A 21,990-nucleotide genomic window follows, 5' to 3' on the forward strand; every position below is an offset into this window, starting at 1 on the left:
GAGGAGACGCCGGCGGAAGAAGCGGAGGAAGAGGATGAGGAGAATATCTTCTTCGTCTCCAGCATGGAAGTCCTCAAGGGGAGGAGCAGGAGACAGCCGAGATGCGTCGTGGAGGTGAATTGCTCGCCGGTCCCGGTGCTGGTCGACACGGGGGCCTCAGTCAACGTAATGGCGAGAGGACATTATGCCGCGCTCAACCCACCCCCGAGGCTGGCGACGCCGAGAGCCCGCATTTTTGCATTTGGTGGGTGGGAGCCCCTGCCACTGGACGGTGCGTTTGTCGCCAAGGTGGAGCATGACGGGTCGAAGATCAAGGCCCGCTTCTACGTGACTCCGGTGAGCAGCAACACCCTGTTGAGTTGTGCGGCAGCGGAGGCTCTTGGCATAGTGAGCTTCGCGTACTCAGTCTACTTAGAGGACATCAACGATCTGCTGGACAAATATGCTGACATCTTTAAAGGGATTGGGAGAATGAATGGTGACCCCGTGAGGCTCCACATTGATGAGTCGGTGCAGCCCGTGGCTCTGAAACACAGGCGGATCCCGTTTCATTTAAGGGACCAGGTGGACAGGGAACTAGACAACCTGGTGAACCTGGATATAATCGAAAAGGTGGAGGGCCCCACACCATGGGTATCCCCTATCGTAGTGGCGAGGAAACCAAAACAGCCGGACTCCGTCCGGATCTGTGTGGGCATGAGGCTGCCCAACAAGGCCATCAGGAGAGAACGACACCTGACCCCGACAATCGATGACATCATTGCTGAAGTGCAGGGGGCCCGGTTCTTCTCTAAGTTGGACTTACGAGCTGGATACCACCAAGTTGTCCTCCACCCAGAGTCCCGATATATTACAACCTTCACTACCCACAGGGGGCTCTATCGATACAAGCGGCTGAGTTTCGGAGTGTCGTCAGCAGCCGAGGTATTTCAGAACTTGATCCGAGGCGCTCTCGCAGACCTGGAGGGCGTCCTAAACATTAGTGACGACATTCTGGTCTTTGCCAGGACTGAACTTGAACATCTGAAACGTCTGGCCAAGACCCTCGAGAGGCTGCAGTCGCTGGGGCTCACTCTCCACAAGGACAAGTGCGAGTTCCTCCGCCCGACCATTGAGTTCTTTGGTTTCATCTTCAAGGAGGGCGGTGTATCTCCGGACCCCAGGAAGGTCCAGGACATCAGGACCGCGCGCCCCCCTGAGTCGGCGTCAGATGTGCGGAGCTTCCTGGGATTGGTAACATACTGTGGGCGCTTCATCAGGAATCTCGCCTCGAGGTCGGAGCCTCTGAGGGCCCTGACGAAAAAGGATACCACCTGGCAGTGGGGCCCGTTGGAACAATCGGCGTTCGAGGACATCAAAGGCGCCCTGACAGCAGATGATACCGTGGCTTTTTTTTTACCCCGCCCTGGAGTCCGAGATTGTGGTGGACGCCAGCCCGTTTGGCCTCGGTGCTGTGCTCACCCAAGTGGGCAGAGATGGGGGGATAAGGCCAGTGGCATATGCCAGCAAAGCCCTCTCCGAGACCGAACAGAGATACTCGCAGATTGAACGCGAGGCCCTGGCTGTCTTGTGGGGCTGTCGGCATTTTCGGCTTTATGTGCTGGGGAGACCCGTGACAGTGGTAACGGACCACAAGCCGCTGCTTCCGATCATGGCCGGATCATCTTCAAAACCACCAGCCAGAATCGAGAGGTGGATGTTGGCCCTTCTGGAGTATAGCGTCACCCTGATCTACCGGCCGGGTGCCAACAATGCGGCTGACTACCTGTCCAGGCACCCGGTGGGCGGTGGAGGACCTGCACAAGACTCGTGTGCTGAGGAAGCCGATGACCACGTCAGGATGGTGGTAGAGGGTGCCACCCCCAACGCAATGCCGCTACCCGAACTGGAGAGTGCTGCGGCCAACGACGAGTGTTTCCGCATCTTGAGGAGCTCGATGCGGTCGGGGTCCTGGAAGTCCGTGCTGGAATTGGTGGCAGGGCGCACTCAAGAAGCTAAAGTGACCCTCGAGCAACTCTGGAAGGTAAAGGACGAACTGTCCTTCACGGAGTCGGGCCTGCTGCTGCGGTGCGATCGCCTGGTGGTGCCAGGCTCCAAGGTCCATGAAGTCATCAACCTGGCACACCAGGGACACCAAGGGGCCGCCAAGACGAAGGCGAGACTGAGGCTGAAGGTGTGGTTTCCCGAGCTAGAGAAAAAAGTGGACGACTTCGTAGCGGCCTGTGTGTGGTGCCAGGCGGCCTCCCCAGTCCAGCGGGAGCCTGAAATCGAAGTAATGCCACGAGGGACCCGGCCGTGGGAGGTCGTACATGCGTACTTCGGATCCACGGCCGTAGGCACTCACTTCCTGGCCATTGTGGATGAATACTCCCGATACCCTGAGGTGGAATTCGTCGAGTCGGTGGCATTTGAGCACGTGGTGGGCGCTGTGGAGAAAATCTTTGCCACCCATGGGTTTCCCGTGACTCTGTGCTCGGATAATGGGTCCCCATTCCAGAGCGCTTGGTTCTCGGAATTTCTGGAGAGCTGTGGAGTGGCGCACCGGAAGGTGTCCCCGCTGTGGCCCCGTGCGAACGGGGACGCGGAGAGGCTGATGAGGACATTGAAAAAAACATTCCGGATAGCCCAGGGACAGGGCCAGCCCCTCCAGCGGGCGCTATACCAGTTTTTGAGAGTGTACCGCACCACCCCACACGCCTCGACGGGGGTGGCCCCGGCTGAAGTCCTGTTCCGAAGGTGCCCCCGAGGTCTCCTCCCGGAGGTACATGAAAAGGAACCTGGCGTAATAGATGACCAACGGGTGGAAGCGGAGCGACAGGCAAGGACACATCAAGAGAACATACGGCGGGGTCTTCGTCCGCAGCGGCTGGAACCGGGCGACGAAGTGCTGATCAGGAATCGGCATCCCCACGGAAAACTCTCGCTCCCATATGAACCGGAGCCGCTGGACGTGGTGGCAGTAAAGGGATCGATGGTAACGGCCTCGGACGGGAAGTCGGCCGTCACTCGAAATGTGAGCTTCTTTAAGAAACTGGGGGACTCTCGAGCTGAGCTCCCGCCTGACCCGGATGAGACTGTCCTCCCGGATGAAGATACCCCCCGGGGGGAACTCGTGGGGTCGCCAGAACGAGGCACTGGAGCAGCTGGGAATCCTGCGGCTGAGGTAGGCGGGAGGTACCCCCAGAGGGCTGGGCGAGGGAGACCTGCCTATCTCGGAGACTATGTGCTGGGGCCGATTGACTGTGTTCCGGAGTAAGGGGAATCGGGAGGCTGACATTAAAGGGGCATGGGCTCTGAGTTTGTAATTGTTATGTTGTGTGCAGTGCAATTTTTGGAAGTGTCTGTTGTTGTTCCTCCCGGAAAAAGGAGGAGTGTGGCGTTGCCCCGTGAGGGAGACACGCACGCGGCGACGTGACGTTGCACGTCGCCGCGTGCGTCTTAAATAAACGGGGCGTTCCCAGCCGCGTCAGAGCGACCGGGGAGCCCGAAGCACACAGACGTGTCTGGTCTGAGTCTGTGGGTGGAGGGGCTCACGGGCACGCATGGGGGCACCCAGAGACCCCCAACATATTCCAACAGTGGCAGATTACAGGGCTAGTGTACAAGACCTTAAGAATTTACTCCAACGTATATGCTCTTGGTAGCAAACCGGTTAGATCTAGCCACTTCAAGCCTTCTACAGATATCCCAACTCCACAATATTAACATCTTTCAACTTCCCACTTCCCTCCCTAAATGATCCACTTGGTCTAGCACAGATTCCTACGCTCTCCACATTGCATTGCATGCCTCATGCACACAACTCACCCCACAACCAGGGGCCATCCCTAAAGCTAAACAGCCCAGCGTTACACTCAATCGCGTTGCACAGTTTACAAACCAGCACACATGTAACAGGTGTTTGTGACCTATACTCTGCAACACTGCAGGTTTCAGCATCGGCCCCTCCTATACCACCAACCCCCTATAACAGAATGCTTTCTGAGGGCAAAAGCAGCATGTGCGTTTTTAGTTTAATTGTCCAAGTATGCAGGTATCATTCTCTGATAATGCGGCCTGCTAATCAGAACCTCCCCCTCCTCCCCTCAGTTCTCAAAGGCATACTGCAAACAGAACTTGATGAGCCGGTCTGACATCAGCAGTTGCCTTGTAGTTTGGCAACATGGCAGTTACAAGGGGACATTTGCATTTCTGACAAAAGACTGATGGGACTGCTGTACGAGCAGTCGGGCTCTGCATAACCATGGCCAGCTCTGATGCAACAATGTTATATGCGTGGGCTCCGAGAGAATGGTGCAGATGAAACGTAAGCCATGCTTTATTCCGACCGTTTGTGGGAATCCATTATATTGGCCCAAACTCATGTGCAGTCATTGTCAGCTTGGTTGCTAGTGACTCACCGAGAGGGCCTTATGCAAGTCAGTTTCGGGGACCAGGGTTTCACCCAAAGCAATTTGGGTCCAGCCCAGGACCCCTATTAGGGACATCATTTAGGGGTCAGCAGGGGTCGCAACTGCAACCCCCGAGACTCCCTTGCAACCCCAAAAGATAAACACTCGTTTTTTTGCCAAAACAAACCAGGTGCTTCTGGTGTAGCGGGCACACCAGGTCTGGTGGGTCCCAGCCCAGTCCTCACCCATTAGGGTGAAGGCTGGGCCAGGGAGGCACTCAGTAGGGGTTGGAGTTGACCGTGAGGTGACATGTCACATGCCATGTTCAGCTCCAACCCCTTCTCCCTCCGCTTCCTTGCAGGTCACATACAGTAACCAGGAAGCTCTTGCAGCTTCCTGGTTCCTGTTTGTGAGCAGCACGGAGGAGCCGATGGGGCCTGGAAGGACTGAAGCGGAAACAAAAAGGTAAGAAGGCTTTTGTTTTGAAGGTGTCAAGAGCGTGTCAGATGTAGGCATGTGAATGGTGGGTGAATGAGAAGTGATGTGATGTGTGTTTTATGTTCTGGGTGGATGTATGCCTGTGCAGAGAATGCAATGAGTGGATGTAAGAGAAGGTGTGAGTGACTGGTCGGTGAACGAGTGACTGATGGTGTGATTTTGAATGTTCTGGGTGTGTGTGCGGCGCCTGTGTAGAAAATGTAATGGGTGGAGGTAAGAAAAAGTGTTTGATTGAGTGACTGGTGGGCGAGTACGAATGTGATGGCGTGTTTCTCAATGTTCTGGGTGGGCGTGTGCCTGTGTAGAGAATGCAATGAGTGCATGTAAGAGAAGGTGTGAGTGACTGGTGGGTGAATTAGCATACATGTGGTAGTGGGTGTTTGAATGTTCTTGGTGGGGTTTGGTGTGTGCCTGTGTGGTGAATTCAGTGAGAGTATGGGTGAATGACCGTGGGTGAAAGGGGAGGAATGTGCGTTTAAGCTCCTGGGCGTCTGGAGCATTTGTCACATCCTTTATTGACTTGCATGTTTTACTGGTATTTTTGGGCAAAGGCAAAGTCATATCTGCCATGCCCTGGCTTGACTGGCATTTTGGTGCAGTGAGTCTAGCCATTGCTTACTGTAGCATGACATGCATTACTCAGCATCTTTAAAAAATAAAAAGAACCATGATAAGCAGCGCTACCTCGCTAGACTGATGTTTTGGAGTAGCGGCCTGTATATTCTTCAATGGAGCATCACTATATTTTTTTTTTTATTAACTGAGGATCTATGATGAATCAAGCAAGGTAAGTGTTCTTATGGGTCTAGATTGGCGTACATTGGAACGTGTTTGGACAGGTTTTCCTATTGTAACCTGCCACTTTTAATGGCCAAACCAACGGGAGTATGTACTTACATAGGAGTACTGGTATAAATTGGCAGAGCCAGTTTTGTGCCCAGTGCCAGTAATGAGACTATAGAAAAAGGACCTGTGTACATAAGTATGTTCTTATATGGGAATAAGAGCATAGGATGGTGGAGCCAGCATGGAAATGTATGGGCACAGCTAGCATACAGATGTTTTTCATACTGGCATATATTGCAGGGGATCGGCGTGTGAATGCATTGGGAAATACCCTGTGCACTTTTGGTGACTTGCATCTATTTGGCTTTTTCATGATTTACCCTACAAAACCGATTGTTGGCCTTTTACCCACATTGTTGGCCTTTTACCCACATTTTCCCCAAAGTGTGCTTTGTAATGCACCATTTTAATCCTTTATTCAAAACATTTACTCTGGGATGGGAGAAGAAACCCCTGGACTCCTCCCCAATCCATTTCCGGAACAATCACATACTTGTGGCATATATTTAAACCCTCCAAAAAACAACTCACCAGTCACCACTGGTGGCTGGTATATTTGTGGACCAGGCACCGCCACCTTCTCTATATTATGTTAAAGATTTAAGCTTTGGTTGAAAAACATTTAGTTTTCACTTGTAGTGCATGCCCCAGCAACGGCATACTCATGTACATTCCACACACGTGGTGGTCCGGACCAGCCCAGGTAGGCGTGCCCTGTGTTTTAAGGAGCTTGAGGGGGGCACCCACAGCATGGCTCGCAGGGAAGCTGCCAAATGCTTGTGCTACGCCATTGGGCGCCACCGGTTTTCACAAAAGGGGTAGTGTGCAGTGCGCGCCTTGAAATCCAGCGAGTCCCCAGGTGAGAAGCAACGCTTGGGTTTTTTCAATTTCAAATAACTGTGTGGTGCTATAAATTTGTGTGTTCAGCAATGATATTACATCAAGTGGCGTTTTGTCCTCTGGCACCCAGCATTAAGCTTAGATAGTACATTGAAAGAAACTTTCCCCAGGTATTATACTCCAGCAAAGATTATCAGGTGCACTCCCCTCTGTGCATGCAGACCAGTCTAATGGGTTTCTTTTAGCGTAGTGGTAGCTAAATCATATATACATTTGTAACCAGGGAATTTTGTTTATGCAAAATCCTGGTCAATGATTTAATTCGTGCAGCATATTTCTCCTGGCTAAACAGCAGCACACGCCTCCATAGGTCAGTGCTTTTTTGGCTTGTTTAACCCAGCAATGCCACAGATAACATACTTCTGTGTACATTGATTTTTCATTCACTAGCTGTAGCCTGCGTTAAGATTTCGGTTCCCCCGTTAGAAATACTGCATTATGTATGTTTTACATATAGACCCCATGTTGTATCTGGAAAATGGCACTCCCCAAATGGGTAATCATGCCTCCCTATGTGCCTCGGTTCTTATATCTGGCTGAAATTAGCACATGGAAACACTGCTAGATGCATCTAAAAAATGTGTAGGTAGTTTTCCATCACTTCTCTGATTTTACATAGGGACAGGGTGAAATTGCATCATTTCCTGTGATGTCATCAGGGGGGTCATGGGATGTCACTTCTGCTAACCATGGCATTTTGGTGAAATGACGTCCCCGGCTTGCCACCTTCTCCAGCAAGACAGCAAACCACCCCAGGTGGGTCAGCTGGGAAACTGCCACCAAGGCAAGTAGTGTCAGGTCAACGGGGAGCTCACACCAGCACAATTAAAAGACAGGAAAAATGGGGACAGGAGATTTTCCAGAAAAAGAGGGGTACCACCATCTTGGGATTTCCTAGAGCTTCAAAACGTTCTGTAGCCCTCCCAAATTCCTGCATATGAAGCACTCTGGGTAGATCACCAGGCAGACAAACAGCAACCAGGAGTGGACCACTTACAGGAGGCTGCAAAGGAACCATTCCGCTGTAGACAATTACCAATTTAATGGGTGTAAAAATGTCCTCTGTCAAACCTTTAGACTACCATGATTATATCTTGAACTTTGTTGGGGGTTACTATCTGCTCCAAAGTAATCTTCCACAGAGGTGAAGACATCAAAGTAAAGGACAAGCCTTTCTCCTTAACTATCCCAGAGGGACTTTTGAAGTGAGCAGATGGCTGGACAAGGAGAGCCCATTTGCCTACTGCAAGTAGAGACCACTGGTATCCATATCCAAAAATCTGGAGGAAACAGCCTCTTGCAAGTGTCCACTGGAAAGCCTCCTGGCTGCGAAGTACAGAAGCACGGCCAACCTTCCCCCTGGAGACCCAGGACAGGACCTCCTGACAAACAAAGGCGAGAGCCAGCCCTGGGTACTCAGTTCATGCTGATCAGTTTGAGACATGGAAAGAGATTTGAGCCACTGCAAGCACTTGGAGCCATTGACACTCCCTGCATTTCAATCCACTGCCAAGCCATTGAGTGGCTGACTTACTCCAGCCTTTTGAGCAGATTGCCACTGAAAAACTGCATTGTTGGACCTCTGAGGCAACTGACCCATCACCTTCCTGTTCCTCACCTGATCAAGCCGATAGCCACTACAGCTCTGGCCAGGCAGTGCTAAAGCTTTGCCCTACGGAGGGGGAACCCCCACTAGGTCTCCCAAGGGAACACTGTTGGGCTTGGGGATGGTCAACCCACACGGGAGGCACAGAATGCTTAATGCCAACCCTTTGTAAAGCACCTATAACTCTGGCTCCACCGTCAGGCCCAAGAACAAGGCTGTAAAGTATTGTACGTGGTTCTATTCCCCTGGTCTGATTTAAAGGGCTACAGTGACTATTAAGACTGCTACGCTCTACCTTTCTAAAAGGCATCTTCAGTAAACTGCGCACCCCTGGCTCCAGGCCCACTTTCAGTACAAGACTGCATATTCAATCTGTCCCCAACATGGGAGGAGTATGGCGTTTGATTAGGGAGTTTGTCGTTGGTATTTTTATAGAAGTTTAGGAACATCTTTATTTGGTACCACAGTAAGACTGTTGGCTCTGCATCTGTGCCAACTCTCATGCCTCCTAAAACGTATATTGTCTACCTTTTGCCCAGTCTTCTTTAAAGACGGACAGGCAGTAGATGGATCACTGCTGGTTTAGTAGTGTGCACCTGGGGTGTGATGCTGAGTAGGAGTCCAACCATTACTCATCCCAGTACTCCTGCTGAGTAGTCTTTTTTGACACCCACAGCACATGCGCAGAGCAGAGGCGTAGACAGAGTAGGGCCTCAGTGGGCATGGCCCACCCAAAATCTGTAAATGCCCACTCAGCAGCACTGTGTGGGCATTTACAGATCTTAATGCCACTGCGGTAGGCCCAAGTACATTGGCTTCAGTCCCCACTTGTTAGTTAGACTATCCTGGCTAAGCCTCTGTCCCAGAGAGGGGAACAATATTGACTGAAGAACTAAGACCTCAACAGCGATGCCAATTTGGCCATTTTCCACAGGAAAAATCGTGATCTTTAGCAAAAGGTGCTCTACGTGCTTGGACTTTAAAGCCTCGACTTGCAATGGAAAAAGCAAAAGCACAAGACCTGTGATTAATGCGCATGATTTAAAATGGGATAAACACGCGTCAGACGTGTGGACCGCCCATCTAACTTTACATGAAGTCATCTTTATACCAAGAAAACATTTCAAAAATATTCAAAAAAAAATATGAACCTCCTTTCCCCCGAAATGTGAAAGCATCTTGCCTGCGTGACGACAATATACAAAGTCATCGTCACCATAAGACAGATGCGCTTTAAGTGGCCAGCAGCGTATGCTGCCTAGTTTTTGCCAATTGAATTCAGACGATGGGGTTCAGCTGCCCAACTCCATGCCACAAATTCCAGGCCCGCACTCCCCTCCCCACTGCATGCCACAACTGCCGCGCCCCCTCTACCCCCACGTCTCCTCTCTGCAAGGGGGCTGTATGGAAGCGAACAGCATGGCTCTCGGTGTGACAGAAAGGGGAGTCCGGCGGACGCTGGAAACGGGGGTGCGAGCGGCATGGCACTGGCGTGGCGAGCCTCCCGGAGGCCGCCAGGCGGGGATGCGCCAGGCGCGCGCACTCCGCGGCCATTGTCTCCCCCTGTGGTGCAGGGGCGGTGCCCGAGGGCGGAGGGGAAACTCAGCGCAGCCCGGAATCTCTGTCCCCGCAGAGCAGCACCGCCACAGACCGACCCCGGGCCGCAAGACCGCGCGGCAGGAAACCACACCCAGGAACGCTGGAAGACGAGGACAAAAAGAAAGCGGGGATATCACAAGACGCGCTTTGCGCTTCAAGATCTTTAGGCTTCCCTGCGCCGACTAAAATGCGATGCTCTTAATGTCCAGCAAAACCCGTAGTCCTATTAATCGCCATTGCAGTCTCAACTAGGACATGGCAAGATGGACATGTCACCAGTTAAAATGCGTGGTGAGGAGGTCTCCAATACAGAGGGAAAGCCGTTCTACAGGCAAAGCTCGGATAGAACACACCTGGCAATCAAAAGCAACAAAAAAGGGCTGGAAGCCAGGCAAATTACCTGTTCTTTGGTATGGTGCCGAGTGGGGAGGTTCTACAACTACAAACTACCTGTGCCTTTCACAGGAGAAATAACTATTTGCATAGCGCTCAGGTCACTCCCACTTGGGCAGTCCAGCACTGAAGTGCTAGACAATTCTCTGAACAAGAGTACCACTAGCCACCCCAGAATCATTCAAAGCAAGTCCGCCTTCAGCTCTTAGTCATTTTCGTAATTGGCACATTGTGCTAGTTGCCTCACCCTTTCACCAACATCAGGCAGCCTTATAAGTATAATTAGGATCACTGAATGGGAAAGCGTAATAGCTCGTCATTGGGGTATGGTTACTCCCAGTCAGTGAGGCTACCAGGCGAATGCATAGTGGTGAGTGCTTAAGCCCTCCCACTTTAAGGGGGTTGCAGGAAGAAGCCATCACTCTGCTGTGATGCTCAAACCATGACTCCAATAGGAAAGGAATGCTACAGCAAGAGCTGGTCAAAGATGCCACCTGGAAGAGCCCAGTAGTTGCATCTAACACAATTAAAGTGGCAGCAGCAAACAGGTGAAAAACAAGCCTACCCAGGCAATATCCATAACCCCTCCGGTATACACAAGGCAACTGATGGGTGCTACTTAGATGGACCAGGCATACAATGATTCACGTTGCTTTCTAAAACAAAATATAGTGTCTTTATTTGGGGGCAAAATGTGCATCTAATGGGGCAAAGTAAGGCAACCACTACTCAGCCTACTCGGCTCAGACAAAGGGGGGTGGCTGGGGTGTGGAGGGAGGGGGGCATTGTAATGGGTTATTGGCCCCAATCAGGACTAGCTTTCAAAACTCATCCAGCCCTCCTACACCCCTGCATCTCCCCAAACCGATGCTGGCTCCGCCAGAGTACTTCCTATCATGGGACATCATGTTCAAGTTCTTCCACTTCAGTCCTCTGTAGGCAACCAAAGTGAACCAAGGCAAATATCCCAGAATACAATTCATAGTGGAAGACGGGCATGGTGTTCAGGGTGGCTTGGAATCATTGGGCCTAGATAAACCAACACGAATGAAACATGATAGTGTCACTAGTATTCTACTATGATATATGTTATTTGTAACGCGCCTATACACAAGTGATTCACATGACGTCAGTGAATGGAGGCCACTTGCCTCCTCTCCCAAGCAACCATGAAGCACATGTCAGACAGGAATGGGGCCACAGGGACGTGCACAGCTTTCCTATATAGATCCTAACACTTCTCTAGTAAGAAAATGGTCCTTTTAGGCGGTTAACGTTAGCCATATGTTAGACTTTGCTTCCAATATCCTTATGGTTTAACCTCTGAACACAGAGGGGCCATTAGCCCCAAAGCAAGGGTTTGGGGCGTTACCAAAACAATCACATTTGAGAAGGTCTGCAAAGCCACACTGGGTAATTCATCTAGCCCCCCCCACAAGGGGCAAGTGGAGCCACAAGGGGCAACATTTCCGAGAGGGAGATCTGGAGCGCTGGACCGCGTGGCTCAACGTTGGCCTTGGCACAATGGGTGCATTGGCCACTATGGCCCAAAAACTAAAAGCTGCATACGCACGCAACACTCAATCCTGATTTCATGTATTTGGGTTGCAGTAACACATTTACTAAGGGTGTATCATAGGTCAGATATACATTCCATAATATTGGTGCACAATACATCTGGTTAATAAAAACAGTTTCCTACAAAGGGCTTCCGGGTAATGCATCGAGCACATACAACAGCACGCCATGTTACAGTCTTTACCCATTGCTTTCTGTAAACGGTGCAGTTATGTTTAAAATATGCCAGAGTTTACCCACACCAGTAAATGCAGTTCTAAGTGCATTAAATGTTGCTATTCTCAACACTATGGCATGAAGGATGGAGAAAGCATAGTAATGACACTTGTGTTATTCATAGCCCTCACACAGTCCTCCCTCACATGCGCCACTCGAGGGGGTAATGGGGGGGGGGTCATTGTACGGTCACTGTTCCTGTACAATAATGCCAAATTGTTTTTAAGGGCAAGCTACTACTCTGCTGTTGCCTGGCACCGTGTAAATCCTGCCATTGCCTTGCATGCAGTCCCATTGGTCAGTCTGCTGCAGGCATGCATTACAGACCATCTATATGCATTAATGTTTGGTCTCAGAGCCCAGTCCTCAAGAACTAAATCCAGCACACATTTTCCCCAAAAGTCACACGTGCATACAGTAAATAACAGGAGTCCCCTTTGGTGTCGAATGAATGTGTGGCCTTTATCCATTAGGGTCTGTTCTCTGGAGTCATTTAAACAAGGTTTCATTATACACACACGCACCTTGATTTTATACAATTGAATGAATTATCAATCATGGCATATATGGAGTTTAATGGTTAATATTCTATATACATTGTCTGCCGGATTACAAATGTGTTCTTCATTGTATAGTGCTGTGAAATTGGACCCCATTACATGTGCTGAATAAAAGTTTTTACTGCTACCGCAACAAAAAGTCTCTGCCTATTCCAACACCTGGATTCGTAGTGGACTCCAGAAGACTGGATTGACCCCCCCCCCCCCGCCACGATGGGCAGACCGCTTTTATAAGACACTGCAGAGTGCTGCCCGGGCTTTTAGAAGGAGTCTGCTCGTCGAGGTGCAGGACAGGTGCTCACTCGCTGCTATAACTGCACTAGCCTGTCCCCACGCCCAGGGGCTCGCCCAGACAAACAACAACCTGATCTGATCTGATGCCGGATTATCGCACCCGCTCTTCTACAGCTTTCACCAGCCCCAGCACTGGAGACTGCACACCGAAACTACTAAAGCCTCACATGCAGGGATGCAGGTGTCCAAACTGATATAAGTCCTGGAATTTAGACATCTTTATTAGGGTGAATATTGTGACCAAACAAAACAGAAGAGTCCATTATTCGCTTAAAATGGGTCCTTACTGAATCACTATAAGACACGTTTAACATTTAAAATTGTGGCCATGTTCACATAATGCTCTTTGCTTTTATGCAAATCGCCAGGATTGGGGGCTATAGAGATACTGTGCTGTAACACTGCTTGCCTGTCCCCTGGACCCTCCTTCCCACAGCCCCACCCCTACAAAAAGGAGTCTGTTCCCCCAGTACATTTTTTCCTGCACTTCGGACAGGCAAACCACAGGCAGTGTCTACCTACAGCCACAATGGCTGCCTTCATCGGGTACTCAGGATACCCACAAAGCGGCATGTAAAAGGTTTCACATTTTAATTCTTTACCTCAAAACTTTCCTGAAAGCCTGGCATGATGTGGTCCTTGGAGGGCGGAGTCGGGATGCCTAATGCGATAAATATGCACCTGTGGGGGGGAATACAGCACCTGCCGGGAATACAGCATGATCCTACTACTAAAAAAGGGTGACTGGTACAACTAGGAGTTAAGGTGAAATGTACAAAAGTATGGATGCAGACGCACAGTGTGGATTAATTTGTTGGTGGATATGCAGCCGTGCCCCTGAGGTTCACGCAAACAAGCCGTAAAAGCATTAAGGCATGAGAGGGGCCAGGGGAGAGTAGTTTACACCAGGGGTTATGCAGCTAGATCTGCCACAGCAGTAGCTTTCAATTACGACTGTCATGTGTGTGGCTGGGCTTTGGGTCCAAACACTGAAATGGACACTCGATTGAGATTAGATCAGAACTGTTCTTGAGAAGGAAAGACCACTGTAGTACTGGCTTGCTCTGCACAGCAGGAGTTCCAGAAGCCCTGCCTTGACCCATGATTTAAAGAGTTTCATGCCCAGTGATTTAAAAAGATCGCCTCGTTCCAGATTTTTGGGTTTACATAATGTCCACAGTGGTAGTGTGAGGAATTCAACCATCCGCACGGTGGGTGTGCCGTCGCCTGGGCTTTTTTGAAATGTTATATCAACCTCGAAGAATGTGTGGGGCTAATCCATGTGCATTTACCTGTGCTCACCACACGACAGACAGGTGTACTCTGGGTGGACACAGCTTACAGGTGCCAACCCTCCAACACATTTAGTTGGAATGTGACAGCCAGGAGTACATCAAGGCATAGCAAACGGGGAGGGCAAAGCCTTCCTCATGCCATGGCCAGCCTGATTAATTGACAAAGGTCCTATGGATCCGCCCTGTCCTTTGTTGGCCCTGCTGGTGGCAACTATGCATACCGATTACAATTTTTTTAAAGTAGGCCCATGAAAGGCCCTGTCGCAGGGGTATCAAAAGCCAGGAAACCCCAACACCTTTGGTATGCATCTGTGTCAACCTGGAGCCAGCTCCCGCCTCCTAGTATAAAGGGCAGTGAAATGTATTGTCTAGGACAGCCGTTTACAGTAATCATCCCTGCAGAGAGGGGCCCCCAAAGCACGAGTATGTAGTTTGATGGCAACCGAATGTCTGTTCTGGCTGCAGCTTCAAGGGAGACCCGCCACTTTAATCAGGAATCACAGAGAGCGCAATAAACCAGATTGTTGTCCACAACAGACAGGAAGATGGGTGGGACTTAATACAGGTTTTCACCCTTTACCTTTCCTGTTGCAAAGCACTCTGGTTATGACCTCATGCATAAAGGAGATCGTTGATGGGGATTGGTTAATTAAGGTAGGCTTAGCCTACACCAATCACTGGGGCCCATTTGGCTTTAAAAGAGTTGTGGAGTCCCTCTTTGGCAGATCTTAAGATTCCGCAAGGAGTAGAACTCAGCATTGAATGCTGGCTCAAGGTACAAGTTGCCTTACAGACGCCACCAATGAAGAAAGGCCAGGATTTCCAAAGAGGTTAGAACACAATTTCTAAATCGTGTGCTGCACAAGGAGCACTTGCAGTGAAAGCTTTTCTCCTGATTGAGCCCTCTACCTGAGATTTTCGTTTTGTTCTCACTGGCATGATTGGGGCTCCTCACTTGACCTGCCCTTTCAAGAGGGCTTCATTACTTGGTTCACTAACTGTGGTGGTGCCTGGTTTGGACAAACTCCCCCTCCCAGTGGCTGCATTGGTCTAGAAAGGCCAATCAGAGCAACCGGGAGGCGGGAGCTGGCTCTGACCAACCAGGGCCCACAACAAAGGCCCCTGTCTGCTCCCTGTCCACTACGCTCCCCCCCCGGTTGCCTGTGAGTTTGTGTGTGCACCCCCGGTCACTGGTGATGCTGTGTGTGCCACGCCCTGGTCACCTGTGAAGCTGTGTGTGCTCTCCACCCCCGGTCGCCTGTGATGCTATGTGCCCCCACCCCACTTTCTTGCCCTTAATTTCCTCCCCCACCCCCTCCCTGTTTCCCATTCTTCCAAGCCAGATAGTGCCCCCAATTCATTTTTGCTTTTGCATGCTACTGCTGCCCCGCAACATGGGGTAGGCACCATGGATTGGCCCATATCGCATCTGTGTGCTACTGCTGCCCCGCAACATGGGGTAGGCACCATGTATTTGCCCATTGTTGGACTTTCGTATCTGTGAAATGTACCTATTATGTCCCTCATACTTACTCTTGATGTAGTTCCCCACAGCAAGAGGCAAGCTTTTCCGCAGTATGTATTTTTTGCACTATCCAGGTCCAATGTATGCCTGGTATGTAACTATTGTAACTTGTTTTCTTCAAGCACTTACTGTAAACAAAGTTAAAACACCTAGATGCCTCTGGGCTTTGTGCACTATAGCAAAATAAAAATCCACCCCTAAACATCTCCCAAGGAACAGCGGGAGATACTGAATCCAGAGGAGCCTCCAGGAGCTCCAGAACTGGTACCCAGCCAGCACACAGCGTGCCCTGCTAGCAAGCTTCCTAGGTGGGAAGTGCCAGAGAGTATCTGAACTAAACCAAGGATAAGGCCGGTGCCTGCAACACTCATTGTGTTGGTTTATTATTATTGGTGATAACACTCGTGTATCCCGGCAGAAGAGAAACCACCACTTGTAATGAGAGCACTGCAAAGCGCACATTTTAAGCCCCAGAACGAAAATGGAGAAATTAATAGAATGCCATGTTTTAAGACTGCCGAGTGATGACTGGCAATATGGGGGCAGGTGCTGGGGCTTGAGGTCCCTTTCATTTGAAAAGTTTGAGAGGCCCCCCTCGCTGTCTCTGGGCTTGTGGGATTGTAAAGTGAAGGAAATAGACCTGGGATCCACTATAGACTTAATTGCGGTACACACCAAGCCATCACTATCCAGTCTGCAAAAAAACAGCCTACTAGGCTCCCTGTAAAACCCACCATTATAAAGTAGGTATGCAGGCTTACGTTACACGACTTAACTCAGGTTAAGGTATTCGCCGTGTGTCAGGCATAACAAAGGCAGTAGCCCAATTAAACTGAGGTAAGACCGTTTGTGCTGGCCCAAAATAAGTAGCAAATGTAAGTTGGTCATTTTACTGGTCAACTTGTGATCGCAGTCTGCTACAGACAACTGATCCAGCAAGAACAGGTACAAGGATGCAGTGATACGAGCAACATTTCCCCGGCCTTTATGGTCCACGATTTCATGAGATTCTCCCATAGGCAGAGATGTGGTCCAGAAGAAGCGCTAGGCACAAAACACGTATAGGCAGAATGACCATTTGGCAGGCTAGTGGTCGCTAAGTGTATTACATCGATCACTGTGATGACTCGTAGATCTCAATGGATAAAAAAAATAAATAAATAAAAAAGCGGAAACCCTCTGAAAATCAAGGACACTCGGACCACGTAAATGTCGATTTTTCCAAGAGTGCCGTAAATCCGTGTGACAGTTCTGCTGCTGTCACTCACCTGGGGGACCAATAAAATGACAGCGAGATAATACTTTATACCATTTGGGCCAGTGCTGATAGTCCAATTCCTGTGAAGTGGATACCCTCTAAGCCAGACACGTTTCTTGACGCTCTGCCCATGAATTATCCCTACACCCGCTGCTCTCCCCTCGCCTGTTCTCCTTAATAGTGCCAACGATGCCGCTTTTGGAGGTACACATTAAGCCTGCATATAACGCGGGCACGCGCTACTTCCGGACGCCTGCCGCATTCCAAACAGACCCGTTTTCAGTTCTACACCGTTTCACGAATGCTTCGCATCGTGCTGCATTTCAATGAGTCTACAACCTCGGGTGCGGCGCCGCGAATGCCCACACATTTTAGCTCTGGCTAACAACCTGTCACAGTATCCCCAGTTTTACTGCAGCGATGGCTCGTGTGGCAGTCGCGACGCCACACCGCCCACCTCGGCGAGAGCACATTGCATAGTCCGCCAGGGGCCACCTGGATGCACAGCAGCACGATCCCGCGACATACACCGTTATAATAGATGGGCGCCCTGCTGGAACCTCGCATGTGCCAAGTCACCAGGGGAGTTGCTAGGTCTGGAAAAGACCCGGGGCTAAGCTGATGTCGGAACTGTTGGGACTGGGGGATGGCTAGTCTTTTGGCTGTAGCTCCTGAGATTCTACCAGGGGTTACAACCAAAAGATCAGGAGCTATAGCCCCCTTAGCCCCCCCCAGCAACGCCCCTGCAAGTCACCACTCTACTATATCGTCGAATACAGCATTCATAACGCACAGTCTGCCATTTGGAACATATACTCGTGGTGCATATCGCATGCATTAATGATGTAGGTCGCGAGCGCAGGCTGAACGCGTGGAGCAGTCGCTCCCGTCGCACACGCTTAAAGCAGCCGAATGCTTTAATATTCTCGATTAGATGTTATATAGTGATTTATACGCCGTCACACATTACAGATATGTGCAGTATAACAATGCCACATACGTCATTTGCCTTCTTATCAGACATGCGTTACATTCGTATTCCCGCACGCTCACGTGTAGACAGGCGCACTCCATCCAGTACACATCACAGGTGCGTACATGCGCCAGACACCCGTTGTACACGTCTAGGCCACCACACTGCCGCATCTTCGTTAGCGGCACTCATTAGAGGTGTGCGTGACAGGTGTACTCCCGCACACACGGCGGGTGCGCTCAAGCCGTATTCCCGCAGTTCCATATGCCACAGGTGCATGGCCCCACACCCACATGCCCAGTGCTGGAGATGGGGATTGCAGCGCGCTCACCTTCCTGTCGGTCACCCCCTCACCCAGCTGCTCCACGGTGCCGCTGCACTCCATGCCCAGGGTGGTGGGGGGGCTCGGGAGCCGGTCATACAGCCCCTGGCGGCCCATGAGGTCCGCGAAGTTGAGCCCGCAGGCTCGCACACGAACGAGCACTTCCCCGGCGCGGGGTGGGCCGGGCACGCCCTTGCGGGTCTGCAGCTTCACCTTATCGTAGCCCCCGTGGCCGGAGAGGACAAGACACCGGTACGTGGGTTCTGGGGGCTGCTCCGGGGCGGGGGCCGTCGCCGGCTCGGCTGCCTCCTCGGCCGGGGGCTGCTCCGGCTGTTGCTGCTCTGGGGGCTGCGCCGGGGCGGCCGCGGCTGCCTCCTCTCCGGACATGACTAGGGTGGCGGCGGGAGGAGGAGGAAGGGTGGGCTCGGCAGGACGGTGCTCGCGTCTGTGGTCCTTGCGCCGCAGCTGTCCTCCTCGTGCAGGGAGTACGGGTGTCCGCGCGCCGCAGGGGCAGGTCCTCGCTTGGAGCCGGGTGCGGTCCTCCTCGCGCGCTCTGGTCCTGTCCTCGCGCCGGGGCTGATGCTTTCTCCTCTCGCCCTGTCTGTCCGCTGCCAGCTGTTCGCGGAGGGGAGGGGAGGGGTGTGGCAGTGGCTCGCGCTCGCAGGCACCACTGGAAAGCGCGCGCCGGAGGGGCGGGGCCTGCTCAGACCGCTGCCTTTCAACTGCACCAGCGAGTCTTAAAGGGGTCGCGCAGCGCTAGCTAGGACGGGGATGGAACGGGGAACTGCGCACGACGGCGGTGGTGGTGTGATCGGAGTGCAGATTTTACTAATACCGAGCCCCGAAAGAATAGACAACGTGAACGAAAGACACGAATGGCAGCATTTTAGAAAGATATGTATGGGCCGAGAAGTAGCCCATTTGGAAATGAATGTGAGCATTGCATTAATGACTAGCCATTTGAGTGGAGACATGCAAATCAACAACCCCATTTCATTTGGAAGATGTTAATTTAGCTTTGCGTTCTGCGATGTGTAATCCCGGATTTCCCCGTTTAGAATCCACTAACAGAATGCGGCATTAAAACCAGGGTTGGACTACAGTCTCCGACCGGAATGGGGCATGTTGGTGCGTAAAGACTTGGGGGATGAATGCACAAAGGCTTACACGAGCAACTATTTTAATGAATCCAGAAATAATTGAATGATGTTATGAATGAATGATGACGTAATTGTACAGCGATTGGCATGAAGGGAAGTTTGGAGGAATGGAGACGTGTGCACTAGGAAACGAATGGATGCCTTAATAAGTAATAGATATAAAAGATGCTGATTAACAGATCCCTGACTGATTGTATTAATTTCTTCATTCATTCATATATATAATCAGTCAGGGCCCAAAAGCGCTGAGTGGCCATGCAAATGCCAGCTGCCGAGCCATATAAGACCTAAACAAATTAAAAGCAACTTGATTTCAGAGGTCCAGCTCCATAATAATATCGTATATAACATATAAAAACACAATTGTGTGCAGCGCTGGAAATGGCAAAAAAATTACTGGCAGAAATGTCACCTCTTTGGAGGAACAGGGCTGTGGAAAGGAGTGGGTGGGCCAGGTTGTGAAACCCGTATCTCTCCATAGAACCCAATCCTGGTGATTTGCATACAAGGAAAGAGCATCATGGGAACATCATAATGTCCACAATTTCAAATGTTAAATATGCCTTATAGGGATTCTGTAAGAAACCCTTTTTAAGTGAATAATAGACTCTTCTGTTTTGATTGGTCACAATATTCACCCTAATAAAGAGATGTCTGTAAATTGCATGAGATATATATTTGATGGGATCCTCCCGCTGGAGACCTTGAGTAGAACATCTACTAGCAACAAAATGTAATTTTGAACCTTTGGAAGATCCAATGTGCAAGGTGCCTAGAAACGCTAGACTCCACGGAAGAAAGCTTAGTAACAAATCCCTTAAACATAAAAAAATACAGTGCAATGACTGGGTGGAGACGCAGCAGACCAAAGCCAAATCTAAACTATCGATTAACTGTACGGCTGACTCGCGAGCACTGAATCAACTGCCCTCGTATTTATACAGATTCCTGTGCCCAAAGACGAGATATCTGTTTTTACGATTAAAACTGAATCTTCTGCCCACAAGAGAAGTGTTGGCACAATGGAAACAGGCAATGGTGACATGGTCTTCTGCCGATTCTCAGCAAAAGGAATCCCTCCGACATATATATTGGAATGTGAGGGGTTATCAAATATCAGAGACAAATATCGTGATGACAGCCAATCAAGAACACAGACTCTTAATCCAGATGAACGATGGTCCTCATTGATTTTGGGTGAACAGAAACCCTTTATTTTTAAAATACTGCGATACTGGTCAAAGATAACTATTTTACAGCAATTCCTGCTGTAAATGGATGATAAATGGTCATTGTACCCAATTGTACATACTGTTGATTCAATATTTTCTAACAGGAATTAATGATTGATGTAAAAGTAAAAGGTTTGTAACAAACCAATGTACTAATAAAAAAAATATATGAGGCTTTGGCACTGACAGCTCGTTGAAGAGTGGATTGTGCGAAAATGGAGCTTCAGAGCTCGTTGGTCACTCTCAACCTGCGCCTCGACGAGCAGACGCTCTGGCAAGGAGTTTTTTTTGTGATATAAGATGTTTGCTTCCCAGTCATCTTGTCATTGGCTACAGAGTGCAGAATTAATATAATAGCTGCTGCCACAATGGGATGAAGAAAGACAAATATTGGGAACACCATCTCAACCCTTTAGAACTCTGTAAACCAATAATATATTCATATTTGTTTATATTGTAAATTGCAAATTGCACCCAGAAGACTCCTCATAAACATTCATTCTGTTTTAGCTATTGCTGTCAATGAAGATGTAGCCCAGACTCTGGCTGCCTATTTAGCAATTCCACAAGTTCTATCCGTGCAGACCGTTAGTGTTGTGGCCACTAGCCCCACTCTTAGTCTTGAGCTGGATCGCCTCAAATTCCAGAAGCTCCTCAAGACTCTCCTTTTCACCTCCTCCTCCCCTTCCTCCCTCCTTTACTAATCACACAGGTGCTGAGATTAGGGACCAGGTTCCTCATGTGTCCTCCCAGGCCCTGGCTTCCCACACCCAATCGCCTACAGCCTCCACCCTCCACCCCTCACAGCACTTTGCCTATGCACCCACTGGCATATGTCATCACTTACCCGCACTTATTTATTGGTGGCTGGCCACTCCTCCTATGCACTTACAGCTGCTCACTCCCTAGCACTTCCCTCTTAATATACCTAGCACTTACCCCCCACTACCCCATTGTCCCCCTCTCTCTCTGCACTTGCAGGTTCTGAATGCTCATACACCTCTATATTCCATTGTTATATTTGTTCTCTTTCCCATGTTCCCTCCCTGTTGCCCTGTGGGCGCTTTGAAACACAATTTACTTGATGTATAAGCGCCATACAAATGCACAATAAATATAAATAAATAAATAAATAAACTTGAGACATACGCATACAAACCTTCTTCATCTGAACCACGCTTACATTTCCAGAATCACATATTACACCTAGATAGTCAAAGGTCTCAACTTTAGCTAAATGTATGTTATTTTTGTCAAACATCAATGATTTCTTACATTTTCTTCTTCGAAGAAATCACATTAGACTTGTTTAACTGTATTCACATCTTACACATACTCACTGTA

At 50.0% G+C, this 21,990-nt stretch overlaps 1 protein-coding gene across 1 annotated transcript in view; it reads right to left on the minus strand.

The window, feature by feature from the left end:
- Positions 1-18,923, minus strand: part of VAT1 (vesicle amine transport 1) — a 204,983-nt gene extending 186,060 nt beyond the window's left edge. The window contains exon 1 of the mRNA XM_069634196.1: positions 18,264-18,923. Within this exon, the coding sequence (XP_069490297.1) occupies positions 18,264-18,641 (378 nt within the window). The 5' untranslated portion in view covers positions 18,642-18,923. The remainder of the gene's footprint in view (positions 1-18,263) is intronic.
- Between the last annotated feature and the right edge of the window lie 3,067 nt (positions 18,924-21,990).

The sequence above is a fragment of the Ambystoma mexicanum genome, chromosome 13 (genome assembly GCF_040938575.1).
Source record: "Ambystoma mexicanum isolate Mex_15411 chromosome 13, UKY_AmexF1_1, whole genome shotgun sequence".
In the NCBI taxonomy this organism is placed as follows: Eukaryota; Metazoa; Chordata; class Amphibia; order Caudata; family Ambystomatidae; genus Ambystoma; species Ambystoma mexicanum.